At 44.5% G+C, this 22,961-nt stretch overlaps 2 protein-coding genes across 6 annotated transcripts in view; one reads left to right on the forward strand and one right to left on the reverse strand.

Annotated features, from left to right (window-relative positions):
* ORC3 (origin recognition complex subunit 3) overlaps positions 1-4,383 on the reverse strand; it is a 39,791-nt gene extending 35,408 nt beyond the window's left edge. For 2 of the 3 annotated variants that reach the window (XM_068409524.1, XM_068409518.1), the window contains exons 1-2: positions 3,796-3,988; positions 1,097-1,151 (exon numbers count right to left, since the gene is read on the reverse strand). In XM_068409524.1, coding sequence (XP_068265625.1) covers positions 1,097-1,151; positions 3,796-3,819 — 79 coding nt within the window. In that variant the 5' untranslated portion in view covers positions 3,820-3,988. Of the gene's footprint in view, positions 1-1,096; positions 1,152-3,795; positions 3,989-4,341 lie in introns of those variants that run through there. The other variant, XM_068409528.1, reaches the window with a different exon arrangement.
* The window catches only part of RARS2 (arginyl-tRNA synthetase 2, mitochondrial), a 49,660-nt gene continuing 30,804 nt past the window's right edge, over positions 4,106-22,961 (forward strand). Inside the window, exons 1-7 of one of the 3 annotated variants that reach the window (XM_068409549.1) lie at positions 4,106-4,222; positions 5,533-5,606; positions 6,227-6,332; positions 15,097-15,180; positions 15,898-15,995; positions 20,592-20,647; positions 22,402-22,485. In XM_068409549.1, the coding sequence (XP_068265650.1) occupies positions 4,184-4,222; positions 5,533-5,606; positions 6,227-6,332; positions 15,097-15,180; positions 15,898-15,995; positions 20,592-20,647; positions 22,402-22,485 (541 nt within the window). In that variant the 5' untranslated portion in view covers positions 4,106-4,183. The remainder of the gene's footprint in view (positions 4,223-5,532; positions 5,607-6,226; positions 6,333-15,096; positions 15,181-15,897; positions 15,996-20,591; positions 20,648-22,401; positions 22,486-22,961) is intronic. The other 2 variants (XM_068409541.1, XM_068409559.1) reach the window with 2 other exon arrangements.

The following is a 22,961-nucleotide window of genomic DNA, read 5'->3' on the forward strand; positions in this document are numbered from 1 at the left end:
GAAGAGCCAAACTAGCTCATCTCTGCCTCTCTTTTAGGGGTAGTTCAGTCAAATTTATTTTTCTGTCTCAAAGCATTTGCTAACTAGAACAACATGTTTAGTAGGATTTATCCAAGCATTACTAAGCTTGCAAAAATGAAAACATAATATCCAGTAAGGGGGAAAATTTCAATGTGGTTTAAGTGCATAGGTCTTGGTTGTTGGTTTATTTATCTGGCAGTGACTTGCAGTGACAGACTGGATTCTATTTCCCCGCCTCTCATTCCCTGAGCTACATATATACCAACTCTTATGGCAAAAATAATTTGGGATTAATTTTAAAGCAGGTGTTACAGTAAGTCCCTCTGGTAATGAATGAGCCTGTGGCAATTTCCACAAAAAACTGGCCTTATTACTTTCCCTTCCACTTTTTTTATACAAATTGTCGCACCTTTTGACAGCTCTGGTGCTGCCCAAAAAATTTTAACTTGGGAATAAGAACAGTTAAGTTTCCTAACCGAGTCTCAAACAGCAACTATTCAAGCAGCGGTATTTATGGCTCCAATAAGAGTCAGTCCTGTTCAGTCTTCCGCAAATGACGAGACCTGTATACACAGCATATAGGCTGGAGAAAAGAAAATATATATAACTAACACTAGTGGGCAGAAGCCATGGAATCTTCACAAATGGCTTTTCTTTCTTCTTTTCCTCAAGAAACTTAAGCAACCTACTGAGAATATGATGAGACTTATGCATGGGATATAATTTCTGACTCCCATAGCTTAGAAGTGGCTCATTCAGACTCTTCAGATAAATAGTTTGTCAGTCAGTACACAACTTATGGTGGCATGGAAAGGAGTTCTCCTGTAAAAAAAAAATTTGCAAAGACAAAGATAGCTATACGATCTTAGTTGCTGTAGATCAAAAAAACATTTACACTAGCCAACAATTTGCTGGGGTTCCTCTGAAGAAATGTATTTCCAGCAATACTGACAACAGGAGCTGACAACAATACTGACAACAGAAATCCTCACGCATCTATGACAGAATTCAATCAGATGTGGTGAACCTTCCAGGATTAACGCAAGCATAGAAACATATATCAAAATGCACTAACCTGTTTTCCAAGACACCCTTCTCTTCTTGGGACTTGGTTTAAAAACAAAGCAGCCCTAGAGAATAGCAAAAAAACATAAACTTCAACACAAGCATCAATCTGACTGGCTCTGTAGGACACTTTATTCTCTCTCAATTTCAGTGCTCCATTAAACCAACAATTTGAACTGAATTGCCAGCATCTTAAGGATACCAATTTGCATTTTGTACCTTTATATTCCTGCTTCAAGCTGGAAAACTAGTGGAAGCAGTATCCCAGCATATTTGGGAAGAACTTTTTCACCCTTCCATTATGTTCTTCAATTCTACCATCAACTAGAACAGCAGCAGATTATTTAAACTTCTGATAACCTCCAACAGGTTTAGAATTAAGAGGAAATGATTCCCTAAGCACACACCAATGGAGTTTTCTCAGTACAGTTTCAGTTAAAAACAAAACAAAATAAAAAAAAGCAGGAGGCTGTGATGGATAGAAAAGGTGACACAGAATAATGCAATGAGTATTAAGTCACTCACAAAAGCCAATGACATGCCCTAGCTACAGAGGACAAGTGCATCCCATCTCGAAAATGTAAAGATGGCTAGAAGCAGAATGACAAAGAGTTTGGAAAAGGTTCAGATAAATAAAAACCCTGGCTCCAAGGAAGTCCTCCAGACAGAAGTCATCTCCCAGTTAGATCAGTTTCATCACAAAGGAGAAGGAAATAAAACACAAGTGTTAAGCTTTGAATTCTGGCAGATTTTTTTCTTTTTCCTCTAGAAAAATCTGAAATTTCCTCCCTCATCCTCTCAAATAAACACTCATCTCTTTTGAAGCATTATAATAATTTCCTATATATCAGAAGTCATAGGCACTCCCCAGCTCTCACTGTGAGATTCTTGTGCTACAGCAAGGGGGAAGTGTTAAAGTGTTCAAGATAAATAAACAGACTGATTCAATCCTATACCTCTCAGTAGAGATGCTTATACAAGCAAAAATTACTGAACTCAACCTAGGATAGTTCAACCACTAGTGTAAGAATGAGCTAGTGAAAATGAAACTTGAGAGGTAGGTTCAATTTTGAACACAGGCGCTAGTCTGTTGGGTGACTTTGCACGTGATATTTCCCTTCTGACACAAATAAGAAATTGCAGTAAAACACCGACAACAGTATCTTTCTCCTCTGAAAAACAGCCTTACGAATTGGAGATGCCTTCCGATACTTTTCATTTTACCACATATATTAACAACCATCTAAAACAAGCTGGACAAAAGTTGTGGCTATGCTACAGATCCTGAACAACTCTGGAACAACTCCACTACAAAAAGCTATGCTACAGCCTTATTTACGCTGCAGTATGCACAATGCGTCAGAACAGTAATTCACAACAGCACAACTGGAATTGGCCAAAACAACTACAAAACATATATATAAAAGAAGAAACAATGTATGCTTAAGTCAAATGAAACATGAATATTATTTAATGCTTTAAAAGCATTGGATTTCCCTACACCATTGAACGTAGCAGAGACCAGAATATAAAACGGCAAAGAGGTATTACATGTAAGACACAGGAGGCAAGGTGAGGGGAGGACACCTTTCACTACCTAAATACTTAATGGCAACAGCCATTTTTGAAAGGGAAATCTGATTGTTTTGAATTTTTAACTTTGTTTGGAAGTACTTTCCTTTACTCCTAAAAGTAATAACATGCACAGCAACTTCCACACTGAAGGATCCAGCTGCACATCACAATTCAGTGAACAATAATATAAGGGAGAGGAGTCTTCTGATGATAAAACGCATCCCTTCCCGCTGTGAACCACTGCTGTTGTTCACTCTATGACCAAGCAAGACAGGAAATAAGTTAAACATTCCAACACATTTTAAGTCTTGCTACATATTAAGACTCTGATGAATGCACTGTCCCTACTGCCAACCCTGACTACAGGCCTGATAAAACCTTTTGGCTCAGAAATATCAAGGCCATAACAGATATTTAACATTATGTGTGAGCGACAGCACTTTTATTTTTGTTTCTCCATTAAATTAGTTTTGGGGGAAGACGCAATGAACGTTTCGAAGTGGCAACAAGCGATGCCAACAGACTTTAGCGGGAAGTGACAAAACCTACAGCCACTGCTCAGTTCTAGGTGAGGTTTACTTCAAGGACGAGCGTTTTTCGTGTGCTAACAGGACAGAAGAGCAAGGCAGGAGGGCTGACTGGTTGTCGTGAGACAAGAAAGTGCCCTGGGTAAAGCGGGACCGAGTGGGGTCAGGGCACGGACGAAGAGCCACTGAGACTTGCCACAGCCAGGGAAGGGAACAGACAGCAAACAGGGCACCGGGGATGAGGGAAAAGACAAAGGATGAAGGTACGAAGAGGAGGAGACGCTGGACGCGACAGGGAGACAGGGCAATTCTGGGGTCAGCTCCTTCAGCACCCGCACAACCGCGCAGCTCTCCTCAGGCGGTGCGGTGCGGCCCGGCCCGGCCCGGCCCGGCAGGGACCACTCCGAGGGGGCCGTTCAGGCCGGACAAAGCCTCCGTCCCGCCGAGGCGGGGGGGGGCAGCCAGCGCTTTTGGCCACGCCGGCCCCGCACGCCCGGCCGCGTACGAGGCCCCGAGCCGCCTCGGCAGGGCGGGAAGGAAACCCAGCGGCCGTCCCCGCCGGAGCGGCGGCCGGAGGGCAGCGCACCTCCCTTACCCTCACCCTCACCTTGGAGACGGAACACGTGCTCATGTCGCCCCTCTCACGCCCCAGGCCCGCACCGGACAGGCCGCCCCTCCGCCGACCGAGCCGCAGGGTTTGGGGGCCGCGCAGCCCCACGGCGCACGCGCACTCCGGGAACGCCGCCCGGCTCCCTGCGGGTCCGTGAAACGTTCCGGCCTGTCCCGTTCGCTTCGCCGCTCTCCCCGCCTCCCCTGCGCAGTGGGACAACCCTCTGCCTCTGCGCACCTCCGCCGCGCAAAGGGGAACCAATGGGCTCTTCCTCCCCCTCCCACCCCCATCCTGAGAATGGTACGACCCAGCCCGCCCCTGGGCGGGCGGAAAGGAGAGGTGGAGGGGAAGGGGCGGCTGCGACCTTCCGCCTGGCGGCAGAGCCATGGCAGCCTGTTCCTTTCGGAGGAGCATCGCTTCCCAGGTACGCCGCTCCCTCCTGCAGCTTGCCCGGAGAAGGGGCGCGCCATAACTGAGACTTCCCATTTTCGCCCTCACCCAGACACCACCCACATCCCCTCCTTCCCCCCCCGAGCGTCTTACAGTGGGTCCGACCCATAGCCGAGAGTCTCGGCGCGGGCTTTCCTTGCCCCGCCCCTCTCTGACGCGGGGGCGCGCTCGAGCGTCTCCCGCGGGCCCGCCCCTTCCCTTGCGCGCGGGGGCGACACGTGAGAGGGGCCACTCCCCCGCCCGGCCCTTGGCGGGAGCTCTGAGGCCACCACGGTCGCTTACAGCCCCTCAGGGTCCCTCACACCACCTGCCCCGCCCCGGGCGTGCAGGTTACACCTCCCCACAGACTTAAACTCGTGAGCAGTTAGTCAAGAGACTGTTGGCCTTGGCAAGGAGCCAGCCGTTCGTACCTTAGGAGTGAGGCCCTGGCATGGTACGGGCCGCCTCGTCCCCCGCTTGCCAGGTGTGCGATAAGCTAAGTGAGGTGTCGCGACTAGATATGGACATGGAGCTGTTGGAATGAGTCCAGAGGAGGGCCACGAAGATGATCAGAGGGCTGGTGCATCTCTGCTATGAAGACAGGCTGAGAGAGTTGGGGTTGTTCAGCCTGGAGAAGAGAAGGCTCTGGGGAGACCTTACAGCAGCCTTCTAGTACCTGAAGGCCTCCTTCCTACAGGAAAGCTGGAGAGGGACTTTTTACAAGGGCAAGTAGTGACAGAACGAGGGGGAACGGTTTTAAACTGAAAGAGGGTAGATTTAGATTAAATATCAGGAAGAAATTCTTGACTATGAGGGTGGTGAGACACTGAAACAGGTTACCCAGAGCAGCTGTGGCTGCCCCCTCCCTAGCAGTGTTCAAGGCCAGGCTGGATGGGGCTTTGAGCAACCTGGTCTCGTGGAAAGGTGTCCCTGCCTGTGGCAGGGGGGCTGGAACTAGATGATCTTTAGGGTTCCTTCCAACCCAAACCATTCTGTGATTCTCTGTTAAGTCGATAAAGGCACGCCAGGGTTTGAGGGGAGCCTTCCCGGGGAGGAAAAAAAAAGCAACTATACGTGGTGTTTTGTCTTGCTTTTTCTAAGGCTCCTTTAACATTTCTTGGGTTTGTATTGCATATTTTTTTTTTGTGTTGGTTATAATAGTTAATAAATATTTGCTTTGTTACCTGGGTTGAAATTTGCTTTCAGATTTAAGTGATGCACCCCCCACGAGTATTTAAACAGGGAGCCGTATTTTTCCTGGATCTTTTTTTGCTTATGCCACTTTGTTCTTTATTTGAAATTTAGCTTTCAAAGGTTTTGGATCTGCCGCCAGAAAATTTAATAAAGTCCATATCTGCAGTTCCTGTCTCCAAAAAACGGTAGTGTTTACATTTTATCTTACAATGTCATGTCATGTTTTATTATTTTCTGTTGTGCTTATTATTGCAAGAGCTTAACAGGACTTTAGGGAAAAAGAAATACAGAAAAAACAAACCTAAGCTAATATGCCAATCCAATTATAAGAAGATACTTAAGTCTAATTAAATCACTGTATTTTTTCAAGCAAGCTCAAAACAAATATGATTGCTCAAAAAGCTGTACAAATTATAGGCAGTGGTTGAATGGCAGATGTTTCAGCATTAATGATCTGAATGTGAAACTGCTTAGAACCAATGTGAAGTTATTAGGAGGGTTTTTTTTCAGTGTCCTGCCTGAGGGGTGTATTGATGTGAGCAAGTAAATTACATTTATTCATGAGCATAATTTTTGTTCATTCTGAAATGGTGTTCTCACTGTATCTACTTTCTGATTGTATTAGAGCAAAGGTAATATTTGGCCTTCTATTGCACCTTTCTAAACATAGTGAACTTTCAGGTATCTGTGACTAGTTTATATTTGCTAATCAGACTTGTCATATGCAGAGTCAGCTTGGATCTGCCAAATCTCCCCATCATTTCAACAGTTTTTTTTTCTGATTTTCATCTGTTCTTTTTTTTAGGCATGTTGCTGATTTCCAGCTTTCCATTGCGTCTGTAACAGAAGGCAGTTCTAGTAATTGCTTAGCACAAGATCTTCAGCTTCGAGCTCAGAAGCTAGCTGAAAGGGTATGCTAATGCATTAATCTTACATATTTGATGAAAAAACAAACTTACAGACTAGAAGTGCAACAAGAAATGGTATCCTTTCTCCATGTATCTGTTTGGGTCAGAGCAGTTTAATGACTGCACCTAGTGTAATTGTACACAGAATCTTCACAGGGAACTGGAGAAGCAGTTTTAGTTAAGGTTCTTGTGAAATTACTGTTTTCAAATAGTTTGAGAGTAAGTAATATTTGTTAAGTTAGGAGGGTATCTAAAGGGTATGCCATAGTCTGTACTGTTGCCCAAAACTTGAGGAAAAAAATTGAGTATGCAGTGGCTTGAAAAATCAAAGACAGCAAAATCCAGCACCAGGATGGCAATGGAGAAATTTAGCTTGTGGGTCAGACAGGCCAGACTTTCAAATCTTTAACTGCTTGAAATAGAGGTTTCTTAGAACAACAATTTTTTTCAGGTGTGTTAGTCTGGGAAATGACAGTAGCTGAGGTGTTAAGACTGACTACAGCATAAAAAAGAAGTAGCATGCAAAACAAGGTCTACAGAAGTGACACAAAGGTTGAAGGAAAGGAAGTAAATAAAAAGTTGGAGAAGTTGGCATGCATGAAGTTGAACAAAAGTGGGTTCGGGAAGGTGATGCTAAGGTTTGAGGGATCGTTTGAGCTGAAGAAAATCCTTTACAGTTAAAAATGCGTTGCTGATGCAATGAAGAGTATAAATTAGAAAGTTGTCACGAAGTTTGTTGCGAAGTGGAGCTACATCACGTAATGAAAGTGCAAACAAGATTCTTCATCTGCATCAGAAAGCAAGCTTGAGAAGGAATCAGTTGGGCTGTTATATAATCAGGAGTTTAAAAGGACAAATAAAAACAGTTGTAATGCTATTGAAGAGCTGAACTATTTCATTATTCACTGCTGAGATGTTGAAGAGATCTGTATCTTGGACACATTCTCGTAACAGATGAATATTCTGACTCATGTGAAAGAAGAACTGATAGTGCACAGATATACAACCAAACGTTCTGAAACAACTTCAAGATCATAGACTCATAGAATGGATTGAGTTGGAAGGGACCTTCAAAGGTCATCTAGTCCAACCCTCATGCAATGAGCAGGGACATCTTCAACTAGATTAGGTTGCTTAGGCTGTACTTGATCTAGAACCATAAAATAATTCAGGTTGGAACAGATCTCAGGAAGTTATCTGTTCCAGTCTCCTTAATGCAGGTTGTTGAGAGTTTTTCAATGAGGTTGCTCAGGACTTCTGAAATCCTATTGGGTTTTGAAAGCCTCCAAGGATTTGGCAGCCTCCCTGCGCAATCTGGTCCAATGACTGCAACATCATGGTAACAATTTTTTTTTTCCTTGTATCTAGTCTGTCACTTTAAAATCAGCTGCTGTTCCCGGTGGGTGGAAAGCTACAAATTCTCGCTCTCCTTTATTGTTTGTGGCTCATTAAATAAACCTGGGACACTTAGCCCTACATCGTTACATGGAAGAGCAGTTGTAACAGTAAAGAACAGACCAACAATATAAGCCCCAAAACTGAATAGACGGCACTGGTTAGACAAAGGAAAAAAATTCCATTAATCTCTTAGAATGTTTTTTATTGGGTAGTGGATAAAGGAGGTGCATTTAGTATCATTTGTTCAGACTGATCGTGTCATCTACATTAACAAAATTTGACCATATATAAAAGACTAGTAGGGAGACAGAAGAATGGAGGTAGTGATCGTTTTTTTGCATGATAAACAGTTGATGGAGTGCCTCGAGGTTCAATAGTATGTTCTTAGTCACTTCTGAGGAAATAGGTCACAGTATTTGAAATACAGATATTTAGGTTGGGCAGAAGAGATGGAAATATTTCTTGTTGACTAAAATAGCCTAAATAATAAGGCAATATGATACTAAATGAAACATAATGTGCTCTGACGTGCTGAGAATTGTCTGTCAGAAAGGTCAGAACTGTCTTGTTTCCGTGGACTTTTGATTTCATCTGGCTGCCTGGTTCTTGTTTCATCTTTGGACAGTTAGTTCTTTGCGGAGGGGACATTGTGTTGTGGTTTTTTATGCCCCTGTATAGCGTAGCGGCATTCTGGCCTAAGCCTTAGGCAAGGGGAGATATGGTTACTAAAGAGGCACAGGGCACTTGGAGGAGAGGTTGTTGTGTGAGCCGACACAGGCAGGACGCAGGAACAGCCACAAGACCATGGATAAAATGCAAAGAGCAAATTTATTCCCGTTACCTCGCAAACCGGGGGATCTCCGAAGCGGCACCCGGGGCAAAGGCACACAAGCGGGGACGCGGGCACCGCGGAGCTCGGTTCCTGCTAGACAGAGAGTGAGAGATTCCGGGCCTGCTGCTTTCGCCTGTATATAAAGGATTTCTAGCAGGTGGCAGTTTTCCACTGTGCTTTGATGTTTCTCACAGCAGGGCAGGAATCTCAGGCATGAACAATTAGGTGCCCCTGAGTCTTATCACAGGCCTATGTTATCTGAATGCAGATGTTCTACTTGTCCAGCACACAAGACTAAACAGCAGTTACTAGTATGATATATGTGTTTTTCGGCACCCCAGGTGCAAGGCACTTGAGCGTATTTACAATCCTCCTCGCCAATCTTCTGTTATATTCCCACATTCCACCCCCTCGCTCAAGAGACCACTTCTCCTGGGGAGTACAAAGCTGGATGCGTACATTTGGGCTTGCTGGGTATAGAACAGAGTAATATACAGAGGCATGCAATAAATACATATAGGAAAAGGAATAGACATATATATCTATAGAATAATACTGTAAATCAAGTGTCCCAGTTATCCTGTCAGGGAATGAAACCACTCAGCCAGCCAGGCACCATCAGTAGATTGTTCCATTGGATGCTATAAGTCCTGGAGATGTTGAATGTTGTCCTCTGTGCTGGCTGGTTCATCAGTGATATTGAGGTTGCATTTATGGTGTTGGAGGAGGAAATAGTCCATTGTCAATCAATGTTGTAATGTTCATTGGCATACAGTCGTTACCTACTCAGAAAAAATAGCAAATGAAAAAACATTAATATCACAATCACTTAGCGTAATATAATTGTATAATACAGCTACTGGCATGCTAATGAAACACATCGTTAAAAGATCTGCAGCTGTTGATCTTCCCTTCGTATAAAAAGCAGATGAATTAGTTACACAAAATCTAAGTATTTACGTGTTGGCCTTGCAGAAATGTATCCAGGGCATGTGCTTTTTTCAGATTGAACTTCAATTCGATGTTGGGTTTGTGACAGCAATAAAACTGTTCCAATGCTATCTCCTCTAGATAAGGTACAGGTAGTTGTCGAAGATGCCTGAAATACAAGAACTCGAGAATCCAATATTAACAAAAGATGTCAAATAAGAGGAGAAGTACATGCCAATCTATTCCCAAAAATTGTATGGTAGTACTAGGGCCCTGTATTTGCTTTGAATTAGTTGCCCAGCCTTGGTCCTTTAAATGCACTTTCAGTGATTCAGCAACTGCTGCTGTGGAAGACCCTTGGCCTGCAAAGAGCTGTGCTTTACTTGGGGAGCAGAAGATTTGCTTGGGAGCACTGCATTGAGAATAGTTTTTGCTTGCTTCTAAGATAAAGGAGCCGAGACCAGTTCACAGGGCCTTTTGAGGCATGAAAGAAGTAAACATGTGTTGAAGGTCGGTTCTGAACACAGAGCTGAAAACAGGGAATGGTTGTTGTTATCTTGAACTGCATAGTCCGGCTCCTGCATTACAGCAGTTAAATAGGGTAGTAGAATAACAATAAAAAAAAAACCCAAAACAAAAATGTAGGCCTTTCGGCTTCAGGCCCTTGCATCCTCGATCTCAGAGTCTGTGCCGCCTTTTCTGCCTGCCGCAGCTGCGATTTCTTGTTGTGACTCTGCCATAATCAATAGATTATCAATATAATGATAAACAGTAACAGTACCTGACCATAGGGCAACATCAGCTGCTATCATTTGGTGGCAGATGGAGGGACAGTGTTTGTATCCCTGAGGCAAAAACTTGGAAAGTATATTGTTTTTGTTGCCAGGTAAAGGCAAACTGGTCTTGGCTTTCTGAAGCAACGACTAGCGAAAAGAAAGCATTAGCAAGGTCTGTCACCACTCTCCAGGGTTGTAAACTTTTGGTGATTTTTTTTATAAGAGTAACCGTGTCTGGTACAGTAACTGCATGGGGTGGGGGGGTGGGGGACTTTATTCAATTCTGTGTAATATACAGTCATTCTCCAAGTGCCATCTGGTTTGGGTAATTTCCTCCTCCCCCCCTAGAACACAATACTGTTTTTACTGCTATCACCTTGGCAGGCACAGGCAGCACAACAGGATCCCACTCGGGAATGCACGTAAGACAGTTATAGATCGAATAGCAAATCCTGCTTGCGAAGTTCCAAAGCAGAAGCAACCATTTAAAGTTTCAACTGTTCGTCCTGTCAACATATCAATACTCAAGAAATATTCTTTAACTGGGGCAATTAACACAGTCGCAGTAAATGGTGTAGCATTTTCTATTGTTAAGGTCATCTTAGCTTGGAGGGTGGGGGTCAGATTTCCCCCCAATCCACAGATCTGTGATGTGGCATCTTTATTATTAACAATACTATGCGATACAGTAATTGCAGCTCCAGTATTCACCAGAGCTAATACATGTAAACCCCCCTCCCTGCCCCAAGACAGCCACTTTATAGTTCATTTGCCAAGTAGTGTCGTGCATTGCGGTGGCAGGAGGGGCTGGGGGTGGTCGGCTTTTTCGCGTAAATGCTAACTTTTGCCATTTGCGGAACATTTCTGATGTTGTGATCCCGTCTATTTCTGATCGTGGGATGCCGGCTTGTATAAGATCATTCCACATTTGTTTTCTTGTCACCCATGCTGTAACCCCCTTTGCTTTTGCCGGCTTTCCTTTATTCGCCACCCAAACAGATGGCCCTGAAATTACAGCCCCAATTTCCCTTAAGGTATCTGCTAGGGCACCTATATTACTCGTAGCATTTGTCACTGATGATATAATGAGGGGCTTTAGTGAGGCAGGCGCTCCTCTCAAGAACTGCATTTTGATACTTCTTGTTACGAGTGTACTGTCTGGACTAGATCCCGTAACTAACGCATGAGCCATCCCCATCTGCCACACCAAATTAATACCTTCTTCCAATGTGCACCAGCTTACAAGGGACGACACTAATTCAACAGGTTCTGCATATGCTGTTAAAACTGCTGCACACAACCACTGATACAGCGCAGGTGCAATAATGGCTCGCCCATCAGGGCCCCTGACACTTTGCAGCTGAGCGTATCCCCGCTGTATCTGATCATCATGGGCTATAGGGCTTAATAAACCTTTTTCACCTGCTAATAAATGAATAGAGGCAGCCTCACTGTCCCAAGCTTGCAAAATCCATGCCAGTATGCCTTCCCCGCTCTTCTGCTGATAGATCTCTAAAAACTCCCTTAATTCTTTTGGAGTGTAAGTACGTGTGACCTGCACTCCCCCGTCTGCTTGTTCCTGCTGCCCCATCATTTGTATGAGGGGTCGTGCTTCCACCACCTCCCTGCCTTTTAAGTCCAGATCAAATTCAAACTCAATCTCAGAGTCCGAGGATTCACTCTCAATATTTCCATATTTATCCCTTCGTCTATTAGCAATACGTGCTACCAGCCGCTCTATATTATCTTGCAACTCATAGCACCCCTCTGCTTGAATAGTAATTACTTCATGCGCAATCACCTTTGCATCCTGTAAAGTCCGGACTTCCTTCTCTAATTCTCTCACTCTACTCCGTAATGCAACATTTTCACGGTGAAAAGCTCTAAGACCAGTAGCTAACAACCATCCCAATCTCCCCGCTAATTTACGAGAAGAATCTGATGCCCTTTTCCATGGCAACCCGCGCACAGCCGTGTCAATTGCCCGGGGGGTCATCGCCACCCCGTCATCTGTTTCAGGCCATGCTTCTGGTGGACCCAGCATAGCCAGGAAGGTGGCCACGGGGGGCCCATTCCTCAGTACTGGGCCATCCTGGAATGCGGGGAGTCACCGACACCGACACGGCCTCCCCAGTCCCCGACTTCTTTTTCAGCCATGGCGTGGCTGTTCCTGGATCCTGCCGACTACACCAAAATGTGTGAGCCGACACAGGCAGGATGCAGGAACAGCCACAAGACCACGGATAAAATGCAAAGAGCAAATTTATTCCCGTTACCTCACAAACCGGGGGATCTCCGAAGCGGCACCCGGGGCAAAGGCACGCAAGCGGGGACGCGGGCACCGCGGAGCTCGGTTCCTGCTAGACAGAGAGTGAGAGATTCCGGGCCTGCTGCTTTCGCCTGTATATAAAGGATTTCTAGCAGGTGGCAGTTTTCCACTGTGCTTTGATGTTTCTCACAGCAGGGCAGGAATCTCAGGCATGAACAATTAGGTGCCCCTGAGTCTTATCACAGGCCTATGTTATCTGAATGCAGATGTTCTACTTGTCCAGCACACAAGACTAAACAACAGCTACTAGTATGATATATGTGTTTTTCGGCACCCCAGGTGCAAGGCACTTGAGCGTATTTACAATCCTCCTCGCCAATCTTCCGTTATATTCCCACAGTTGTTAAAGCTATGGAGAGGCCAGATGAGCACTCATATTAGAGGGAGATGAAAAACACTGAGATGACAAATGGTTATGTAGAAAAACATTTAGCAGAACAAATGGTATGGAGAAAGGCCAGTGGGAATTTCTGTTTTCTCTCTGCCCCATAACATAAGTAAAAAGGACCTTTCGTAAAATGAAAAGGTGGGAAATTCAGAGTCAATACAAGAAATATTTTTTCATGTAGCTTGTGTATAAACATTGAAATTTGTTGTTATTGGAGCTTGTGAAGGTTAAAGGACTTCAAGGCTAACCATGGTTTCATCTCCTGGTTAAGTTAGTGTCTAAGCTGGAGACCTGGCATGGGGGTAGAATTTCTTCTTCGCGCTGATGAGCTTCAGTAGGAATGTATAGCTTGCCTCTCTTAAAGATATTAACCAAGTGGTAAAGTGATTCTGTCGTCTTTTAAGTGGGTTCCATCCCATTTTTTTTTTGAGACAATTTCTTGGCTATGAAAAACAGCTAGTTTAATAAGAAACTTAATCCTGACAGGTTGAGATCTGAAACTCTCAGCCTGTGAACAGACCAAAATTTTGTAAAGAGGAGGTTCATAGTAGCGGTTGGGTGCCCAAACATTCCTTATGGAGTTCAGAATTTTCAAAACAAGTGCCTTATTGAAATTGTAAATGAAATTTTTAAGAAATTCACCTTTAACATCTTTATTTTGTATTACTGGGTACTGCAAAACATTGTCATTAAAGTCAGAAACTTCAAGAAACAGCAGTCCAAAACTTCTGTCTCTGGTTTTCTTTAAGACATTGAACCAGTGGGGTTCCCGTGGGCTCAATTTTAAGGCCAGTGCTCTTTAATGTTTTTATAAATGACCTGGATGCAGGAATTGAATGTACATTAAGTAAGTTTGCTGGTGATACTAAACTAGGAGGAGCTGTGGACTCCCTCGAGGGTAGAGAGGCCTTAAAGTGAGTTCTGAATAGACTAGAGAGCTGGGCAATCACCAACCATATGAAATTTAACAAGAACAAGTGCTGGGTTCTCCACCTGGGACAGGGTAATCCTGGTTATATGTACAAATTAGGGGATGAGAGACTGGAGAGTAGTCCTGCAGAAAGAGATCTGGGGGTTTGGGTTGATGGCAAGTTGAGTATGAGTCAATAGCGTGCCCTGGCAGCCAAAAGGGCCTACCGTGTCCTGGGGTGCATCAATCACAGCATAGCCAGCTGGTCGAGGGAGGTGATTGTCCTACTCTACACTGCAGTGGTGCGGCCCCACCTTGAGTACTGCGTGCAGCTTTGGGGGCCTCAATATAAGAAGGACATTAAACTATTAGAGTGTGTCCAGAGGAGGGCAACCAAGGTGGTAAAAGGTCTCGAGGGCAAGACTTGCGAGGAGCAGCTGAGGTCACTTGGCTTGTTCAGCTTGGAGATGAGAAGGCTGAGGGGTGACCTCATCGCAGTCTACAACTTCCTCAAGGGGGGCAGTGGAGGGGGAGGTGCTGATCTCCTCTCTGTGGTGACCAGCGACAGGACACGAGGAAATGGAATGAAGCTGCGTCAGGGGAAGTTCAGATTGGACATTAGGAAAAGGCTCTTCACTGAGAGCGTGGTCGGTCACTGGAACTGGCTCCCCAAGGAAGTGGTCACGGCACCAAGCCTGTCAGAGTTCAAGGAGTGTCTGGATGATGCTCTTAGTCATGTGGTTTAGTTTTAGGTAGCCCTGTGAGGAGCAGGGAGCTGGACTCGATGATCCTTATGGTACCTTCCAACTTGAGATATTGTATGATTCTATGATCTTGATTTTTAAAAAAATTTTTTTTTTAAGTGCTGTCAGGTACTGTGTAAATTGCCAAATGTATCTCAGCTTTTGTGTGTACAAAGAGATCAGCTACTGCTCCCAGTCAAAATAAAACACAGACTGTACACATGCAGGGACTGAAATAAAACATACGTGTGACATTTCAGGCTATTAAGCTTGAACTGGAAATAATAAAATCATCCCTTTTCCAACAGGATTGATTAAATGATCCATTTGTGATTGCTTCAAACCAATAAATAACATTTAATGTTTATAGTAGATTAAATTAATATTGATAATGGATTTAATTACAATTTGCCAATTTAGCTGTTTTCATACAGAGTTTCTGTTTTGTTTCGTTCTTTTAGCTAAAATGTGATGCTGTAGTGAGTGAAATCAGTGCTGGTCCAGGAACAGTGAACTTTACAATAAACAGGGAATTATTAGCAAAGGTGAGTACTATATTTCAGGTGCATTAAGGTAAAAATAAATTCCTCAATATAAAACTATAGCATACTTACTGTTGTGTGTATATAGCTTTTTTTATTAATTAAAAAAGGAAAAAAAATGTGTTGAGAACATTTGGCTGCACAATGAGGTAAATTCTCTAGTCAAGCTTACTGCTCATAAGCACCCCTACTTTTTCATTCAAATCTATGGTCTAGTTCTACAAGGTACTCTTTTTATTTTAAAATGTGTTGCCTCAATTGGGAGAGATGATGGTTCTGGTTAGAACCCTATTTACATGAGAACTCTCATTTTACATGAGGTCACTGTTCTATCCATATTCTTGGACTTAGTTTCCTTTCCTGCCCACCAATTACCCCCGGGTTACTCTGTTGCCCTTTCATGTTACCTAAATAACAAATGATAAAAACTAGGCATTCCACTCCCTTTTAAGTTTCCAGCAAAATCAGCCTTGATTTTCACCAAAATCTCTGCCTATAATTTCTCTAACTTTTTAATTGATCAGATGCAGCTTTCAAAAGTTAATGGCATTTTCACCTGCATATGAGATCTTGTTTGCTTGGCAGACCAGCCACCTAATTGCTAATGTGAATAAAGGCTGTGGGATCAGACTCTTGTGTGATTGGTAAACAGTTTGCCTGATCAAGCTTTCTGTTGTTGAAACATATTTTCCTTCTTTTTTTGTCTTCCTTGTGGTTTAGACTGTGTTGCAGCAGGTGTTAAAAGATGGCTCAGAGTATGGAGTAAAAAGCGAACTTTTCTCTGCAATGCCTAGACAAAAGGCAGTGATTGAGTTCAGGTAAGTGCATGTGATGAGTCCTTTAAGAAAATTGCCTTGTCTGCTGATTGATATTTTGCTGATTGATATTCATTGCTGTAATGTATGATGCCTGTGAAGTTAAACCATATTTATGGTATTATATTCAGCTGTATTTTATATTCTGATATATTTGCCAAGTAGAATATAAGTTATATTTAGGGAATTAAGGCTTTTCCCCAGAATATATTTTTGGTATTTAAAGAGTTCACGCATCACACTGCCCTCCACTAAGAATATTCTCATTTAGTGCATAATAGCGTTCAGTTTTTAAGTAGACTTCTTTTATTTTGTTATCAAGAAACATCATCTGAATTTTCAGCCACTAACCCATTTCTTTTTTTCACCTTAATACCTTCCTCCCTAACTTGCTAAAGCATCCAGGCATTTGTCATGCTAAATCTTCTCAATTGCTTGCCCCAAAATTCCTGTCCAGTGCAATTTTGTTTATGGTAACCTGCTCATGGAATGAAAAGTGGCTGACTCAGATCTTCTTATGTATAAATATTTTTGTTCATTTATACTCCCTCCGAAGGCATCCATAGTCACAGAAAGTAAGCACTTGGCTTTAATTTGGAAGGTGAATTTTCATAGCTGAACTTCCATTTTATTACCAGGGGTAAACAATTGTGGTTACAGGGTTTTTTTGGGGAGCCACTGTTGGTAGAAGAAGATGTGATTTTAGTTACTGATTCTTGTACACAAAGTTCCCTGTTCTGGTATGAGATTTATCACTATTATAGGTATGAGAAGAATGATCCCTATGTCCAAAACATGTAAAAAGTGAGAAGGTAGTGTAAGTCCTTTGTCACAAATATAGTTGGGTTTTGGGAGGTTCTTTGGTGTGGGGTTGTTTGTGGGGGTTTTTTTTCCCCTGTAACACTGGCTGTCAGCTGATATTGGAGGAAAAGCTGACTGGATAGGAAAATTTGCTGTCTGGAACAGAAGCTAATTAGGGAGTTTCAAGGGAAAATTGAAAATTGTGGGTTTATTTCAGTTCTTCTGCTATATCACAGAATCACAGAATCAACCAGGTTGGAAGAGACCTCAGGGATCATCGAGTCCAACCGTTGCCGTGACACCACCATGTCAACTAGACCATGGCACTAATTGCCATGTCCAGTCTTTTCTTAAACACATCCAGAGATGGTGACTCCACCACCTCCCTGGGCAGCCCATTCCAATGTCTAATAACCCTTTCTGAAAAGAAATTCTTCCTGATGTCCAACCTGAACCTCCCCTGGCGAAGCTTGAGGCTATGCCCTCTTGTCCTATCGCTAGTTGCCCGGGAGAAGAGGCCAACTCCCACTTCACTACAACCTCCCTTCAGGTAGTTGTAGACTGCAATAAGGTCACCTCGGAGCCTCCTCTTCTCCAGGCTAAACAACCCCAGCTCCCTCAGCCGTTCCTCATAGGTCAGACCCTCCAGACCCTTCACCAGCTTGGTCGCCCTCCTCTGGACTCGCTCCAACACCTCAACATCTTTCTGGAAGTGCGGGGCCCAGAACTGAACACAGTACTCAAGATGCGGCCTCACCAGTGCTGAGTAGAGAGGGACGATCACTTCCCTAGACCGGCTGGCTACACTATTCCTAATAGAGGCCAGGATGCCATTGGCCTTCTTGGCCACCTGGGCACACTGCTGGCTCATGTTTAGCCGGCTGTCGATCAGCACCCCCAGGTCTCTTTCCACCGGGCCGCTTTCTAACCACTCTTCCCCCAGCCTGTAGCGCTGCATGGGGTTGTTGTGGCCGAAGTGTAAGACCCGGCACTTGTTCTTGTTGAACCTCATGCCGTTGGTCTCGGCCCATCTATCTAACCTGTTCAGATCCCTCTGTAGGGCCTTCCTACCCTCCAGCAGATCGACACTCCCACCCAGCTTGGTGTCTTCTGCAAATTTACTGAGGGTGCACTCAATCCCTACGTCTAGATCATCTATAAAGATATTGAACAGCACCGGCCCCAGAACTGAGCCCTGGGGAACACTGGTAGTGACCGGCCGCCAGTTGGACTTTGCCCCATTCACCACCACTCTCTGGGCTCGGCCATCCAGCCAGTTTTTAACCCATTTAAGATTCCACTCATCCAAGCCCCGGGCAGCCAGTTTGTCTAGGAGGATGCTGTGGGAGACAGTGTCAAATGCCTTACTGAAGTCTAGATAGACTACATCCACAGCCCTGCCCTCATCTACTAAGCGGGTCACTTGGTCATAGAAGGAGACCAGGTTGGTCGAGCAGGACCTGCCTTTCATGAATCCATGTTGGCTGGCCCCGATGCCCCGATTGTCCTGCATGTGCCGTGTAATGGCACTCAGGATGATCTGTTCCATCACCTTGCCTGGCACCGAGGTCAGGCTGACAGGCCTATAGTTCCCTGGATCATCCTTCCGACCCTTCTTCTAGATGGGCGTTACTTTGCTAATTTCCAGTCAGCTGGAACTTCTCCAGTTAACCAGGACTGCCGGTAGATAATCGAAAGTGGTTTGGCAAGTTCATTTGCCATTTCCTTCATTACTCTGGGGTGAATCCCATCCGGGCCCATAGCCTTGTGGGTGTCCAACTGGCACAGCAGGTCACTAACTGTCTCCTCCTGGATCATGGGAGGTTCACACAGCCCCCCGTCCCTAACTTCAGGCTCTGGGGGCCGAGTCTCCTGAGGACAACCGGTCTTGACATTAAAGACCGAGGCAAAGAAGGCATTGAGCACCTCTGCCTTTTCCTCATCCCCTGACACTACACTACCCTCCTCATTCAGCAAGTGGTGGAGGCTCTCCTTGACCCTCCTTTTGCTGTTGATGTATTTGTAAAAGCTTTTTTTGTTATCTTTGACTGTAGCAGCCAAATTGAGCTCTAATTGAGCTTTGGCCCTTCTAATCTTCTCCCTACACGACCTGGCCATGTCCCTATAGACCTCCCAAGTTACCCGACCCTTCTTCCAGAGCAAGTAGGCTCTCTTTTTTTCCTTAAGTTCTAGTCTAAGTTCCCTGTTTAACCAGGCCGGTCTTTTTCCCCAACGGCTTGCCTTCCTACAGACTGGGACAGCCTGCTCCTGAATATTTAGCAATTCCCTTTTGAAGCACGTCCAGCCTTCCTGGACTCCTTTGCGGTTCAGGACCGATTGCCAAGGGACTCGGTCCACCAGCCTCTTAAACAGGCTAAAGTCAGCCCACCGGAAATCTAAGGCAGAAGTTCTACTCTTGCCCCTCCTTACTTCCCCCACTATCGAAAACTCTAACATTTTGTGGTCACTACTCCCAAGGCGGCCACCGACCCTCACATCTCCCACTAGTCCTTCTCTGTTCACAAACAACAGGTCAAGCAGGGCCCCTCCTCTAGTGGGCTCATTTACCACTTGCATGAGGAAGTTGTCCTCCACACATTCTAGGAACCTCCTAGATTGCTTCCTCTCTGCCATGTTGTATTTCCAGCAGACATCCGGCAAGTTGAAGTCGCCCACGAGAACAAGGGCCGGCGACGGGGCGGCTTCTGACAGCCGCTTGTAAAACGCCTCGTCTGCCTGCTCATCCTGGTTGGATGGTCTATAACAGACTCCCACCGTAATGTCCGCCCTGCCGACCTTCCCCCGATCATTACCCATAGGCATTCAACCTTGTCATCCTCATCATCTTCCTCAATTTCGACACAGTCCAAGCACTCCCTAACATACAACGCTGCCCCACTGCCTCTCCTGCTTCGCCTGTCCCTCTTAAAGAGCTTATAGCCATCCATAGCAGCACTCCAGTCATGAGAGTCATCCCACCACGTTTCTGTGATGGCAACCACATCATAATCTTCCTGCTGTACAGTGGCTTCTAGCTCTTCCTGTTTGTTGCCCATACTGCGTGCATTGGTGTAAACGCACTTCAGCTGGGCTAGCGGCCTTGCCCCCGACACAGGCCTGTCACCCCTAGGTTCATTTGTGGCTGCCCTGGTCTTATCCCCCTCCCCCATCGAACCTAGTTTAAAGACCTCTTGATCAGCCCTGCCAACTTCTGGGCCATAACCCTTTTCCCCTTCTGACTCAGCTGTTCCCCATCCGGCATAAGCAGGCCCGGTGCCATGAAAGCCGCCCCGTGGTCAACAAACCCAAAATCCCACCTATGGCACCAGTCTCTTAGCCACATATTAATCTGTTGTACTTTCATAGTCTTTTCCCTATTTTCACCAAACACCAAAGGAACTGAAGAGTGTATCACCTGCGCACCTACCCCCTTTACCAAACGCCCCAGGGCCCTGAAGTCCCTTTTGATTGCCCTGGGACTTCTCTCTTCAATCTCATCCCTACCCACCTGGAATACTAATAGTGGGTAGTAGTCAGAGGGCCTTACCAGATCAGGAAGCCTCCTGGCAACATCCCTTACCCGAGCCCCAGGGAGGCAGCAGACTTCCCTGCGAGTCGGGTCTGGCCTGCATATGGGGCCCTCCGTTCCCCTTAGCAGGGAGTCGCCTGTAACAATTACTTTTCTTTTCTCCTTTTTGGAGCTGGTTGCAGCTCATATGCATGAGTTGAATTCTTTTGGCTTGGTGATCTGGCAGTCTTGTACATTGAACAAACATTTTTTGTGAAAATTTGTTACAGCTCCCCTAATATTGCCAAAAAGTTTCACATAGGACACTTGCGTTCCACGATAGTAGGTAAGTACGCATTTTGCTGTGTCCTCAAAGGGCTTCTTTGTCTTACTGTTTCGCTTGATGGGGAACACTGCTAACCTTTCATTCTTCTAGTGGAGTGGCTGTGTCAGGCTAGACTTGCTAATTAAAAACCTTTTGCTCATTATGCAGTGAAGAAAAGAGCGTGATGTGTTGCTGGCAGATTTATTAAGTCACACATAATATAGTTTTATGACTGTGAACATTAAATGAAGTAGTTTAAAACTGTTCGACAAAGACACTCAGGGCAGTTTTCATTGAAGTGTTATAAGAGTCCTTTGAATTTTGAATTTCCAATTTGCACTGGACTGCAGAGCAGTCAGATAGAATCATAGAATCACAGAATGCTTTGGGTTGGAAGGGACCTTTAAAGGTCATCTAGTCCAACCCCCCTGCATTGAGCAGGGACATCTTCAACTATATCAGGCTGCTCAGAGCCCCATCCAACCTGACCTTGGATGTTTTCAGGGATGGGGCATCTACCACCTTTCTGGGCAACCTGTGCCAGCATATCACCACCCTTATCCTAAAAAAATTCTTCCTTATATCTAGATAGTTATGTCTTTGTGGCTGTCTTGCAAAAAGCTTGCTTTTGTATGTCAATTACTTTATGCCAGTATTACTAACACAGTTGCTGTCATTTGTAATGGAATAATTAATGTTTATTGTGCAGTACTCTAATGGCATATGGAAAACATTATTTCTTTCCTTTCCCTCTCTCACAATAAAAACTAGTAGGTTATTAGCAGAAGATCCTACAGCATCTGTGCAGCTAGTAATGTATTAGGTTTTAATTATATTTAATGTATCGTGTATAATTATTAAAGTTAATAATTCTGCCTCTTCATGGACTGATAATTGAGTGAAATTACATATTTTTGGCTCTTTATGTTCCATTTATGGACCCTTTGCTATAGAAAAAAACCCCACTTTCAAAAGTAGTTCTGTAGATCAATGTTTGTCCAATAGTAAGAGAATTAATTGACTACAGAGAATGGAATTGAAAGTAATTGCAAGCTATAATATGGTGTTATAATACAGAAGAAGAGAAAGCTTTCTGCATCCTTTTACATCAGTATTGTAATTAAAAGGTACGCTTGAAGCACAGGAAAATAGAGGAAGGGATGCAGGTGTTTCATCTGTGTAATTCTGTGGTTGTAACTAAGCTCAGGAGAAAGATGAAGGGTTTTTGTTGTAGTAGTTAGAACCAAGACGTGCTTATGTGATACGGTAAGTTTGGAGCATATCAGACACATAGCGTGTTAAGCGCAGAGCTCAGTACTGCTCCAGCAGTGTATAGAGATTCAGGACTCGATGTTCTCTATTTAACGTCACTGTTAACAGCAGTTTGTGAATTTGAGTACTTGCTTAACCTCCTGGTATCAGGTTGCCTGTCTGTAACGGGAATTATGTATGCTGCCACATATTTGTGAGAATACAAGACGACTTCAAAAAGTGTTTTCCATGTTCATATACTTTGCAGTATGTGCATGTGCATGTTTTTATCACAGTTGTATGAGACACTTTATGGCTCTTTTCAAATGTCCAGCCTTTCTTTTCCTGCTCAGAATACTATTGCTTTTAGTTGTGAAGTATTTTAGCAAATTCTGTGGAGTAGTTCATCTGATTGCTTTTCCTCTTCATTTTGAATACAGATCATACACAAACTGAAAACTGTTCTGTTGGGATGAGAGACTACCTACAGCTGAATAATAATATGAATTTTGTTTCCTTACCAGGGAATTTTATAGCAAATCTCAAAGTTGCACTGGGACATGATGTAACAAGAATAAATTACCTTGGTGACTGGGGTATGCAGTTTGGTATGTTTTGATATTTGTTTCTCCTGTTCTCTTTTCTACTGTATAATATGGTCTGGGTTTCCAGCTTCAGTTTTTGCAGGCCCATTGGATTCACTCTGGGCTCAGAAAGAATCACAGAATGGTTAGGGTTGGAAGGGACCTCTGGAGATCATCTAGTCCAACCCCCTGCCAAAGCAGGTTCCCCTAGAGCACGCTGCACAGGGTCATGTCCAGGCGGGTTTTGAATATCTCCAGAGAAGGAGACCACAACCTCCCTGCGCAGCCTGTTCCAGTGCTCTGTCACCCTCAAAGTAAAGAAGATTTTCCTCATATTCAGATGGAACTTCCTGTGTTTCAGTTTGTGCCCATTGCCCCTTGTCCTGTCACTGGGCACCACTGAGAAGAATCTGGCCCCCTCCTCTTGACACTCGCCCCTAAGGTATTTGTAAGTCTTGATAAGATCCGCCCTCAGTCTTCTCTTCTCCAGGCTAAACAGA

The sequence above is a fragment of the Nyctibius grandis genome, chromosome 1 (assembly GCF_013368605.1).
Source record: "Nyctibius grandis isolate bNycGra1 chromosome 1, bNycGra1.pri, whole genome shotgun sequence".
Classification (NCBI taxonomy): domain Eukaryota; kingdom Metazoa; phylum Chordata; class Aves; order Nyctibiiformes; family Nyctibiidae; genus Nyctibius; species Nyctibius grandis.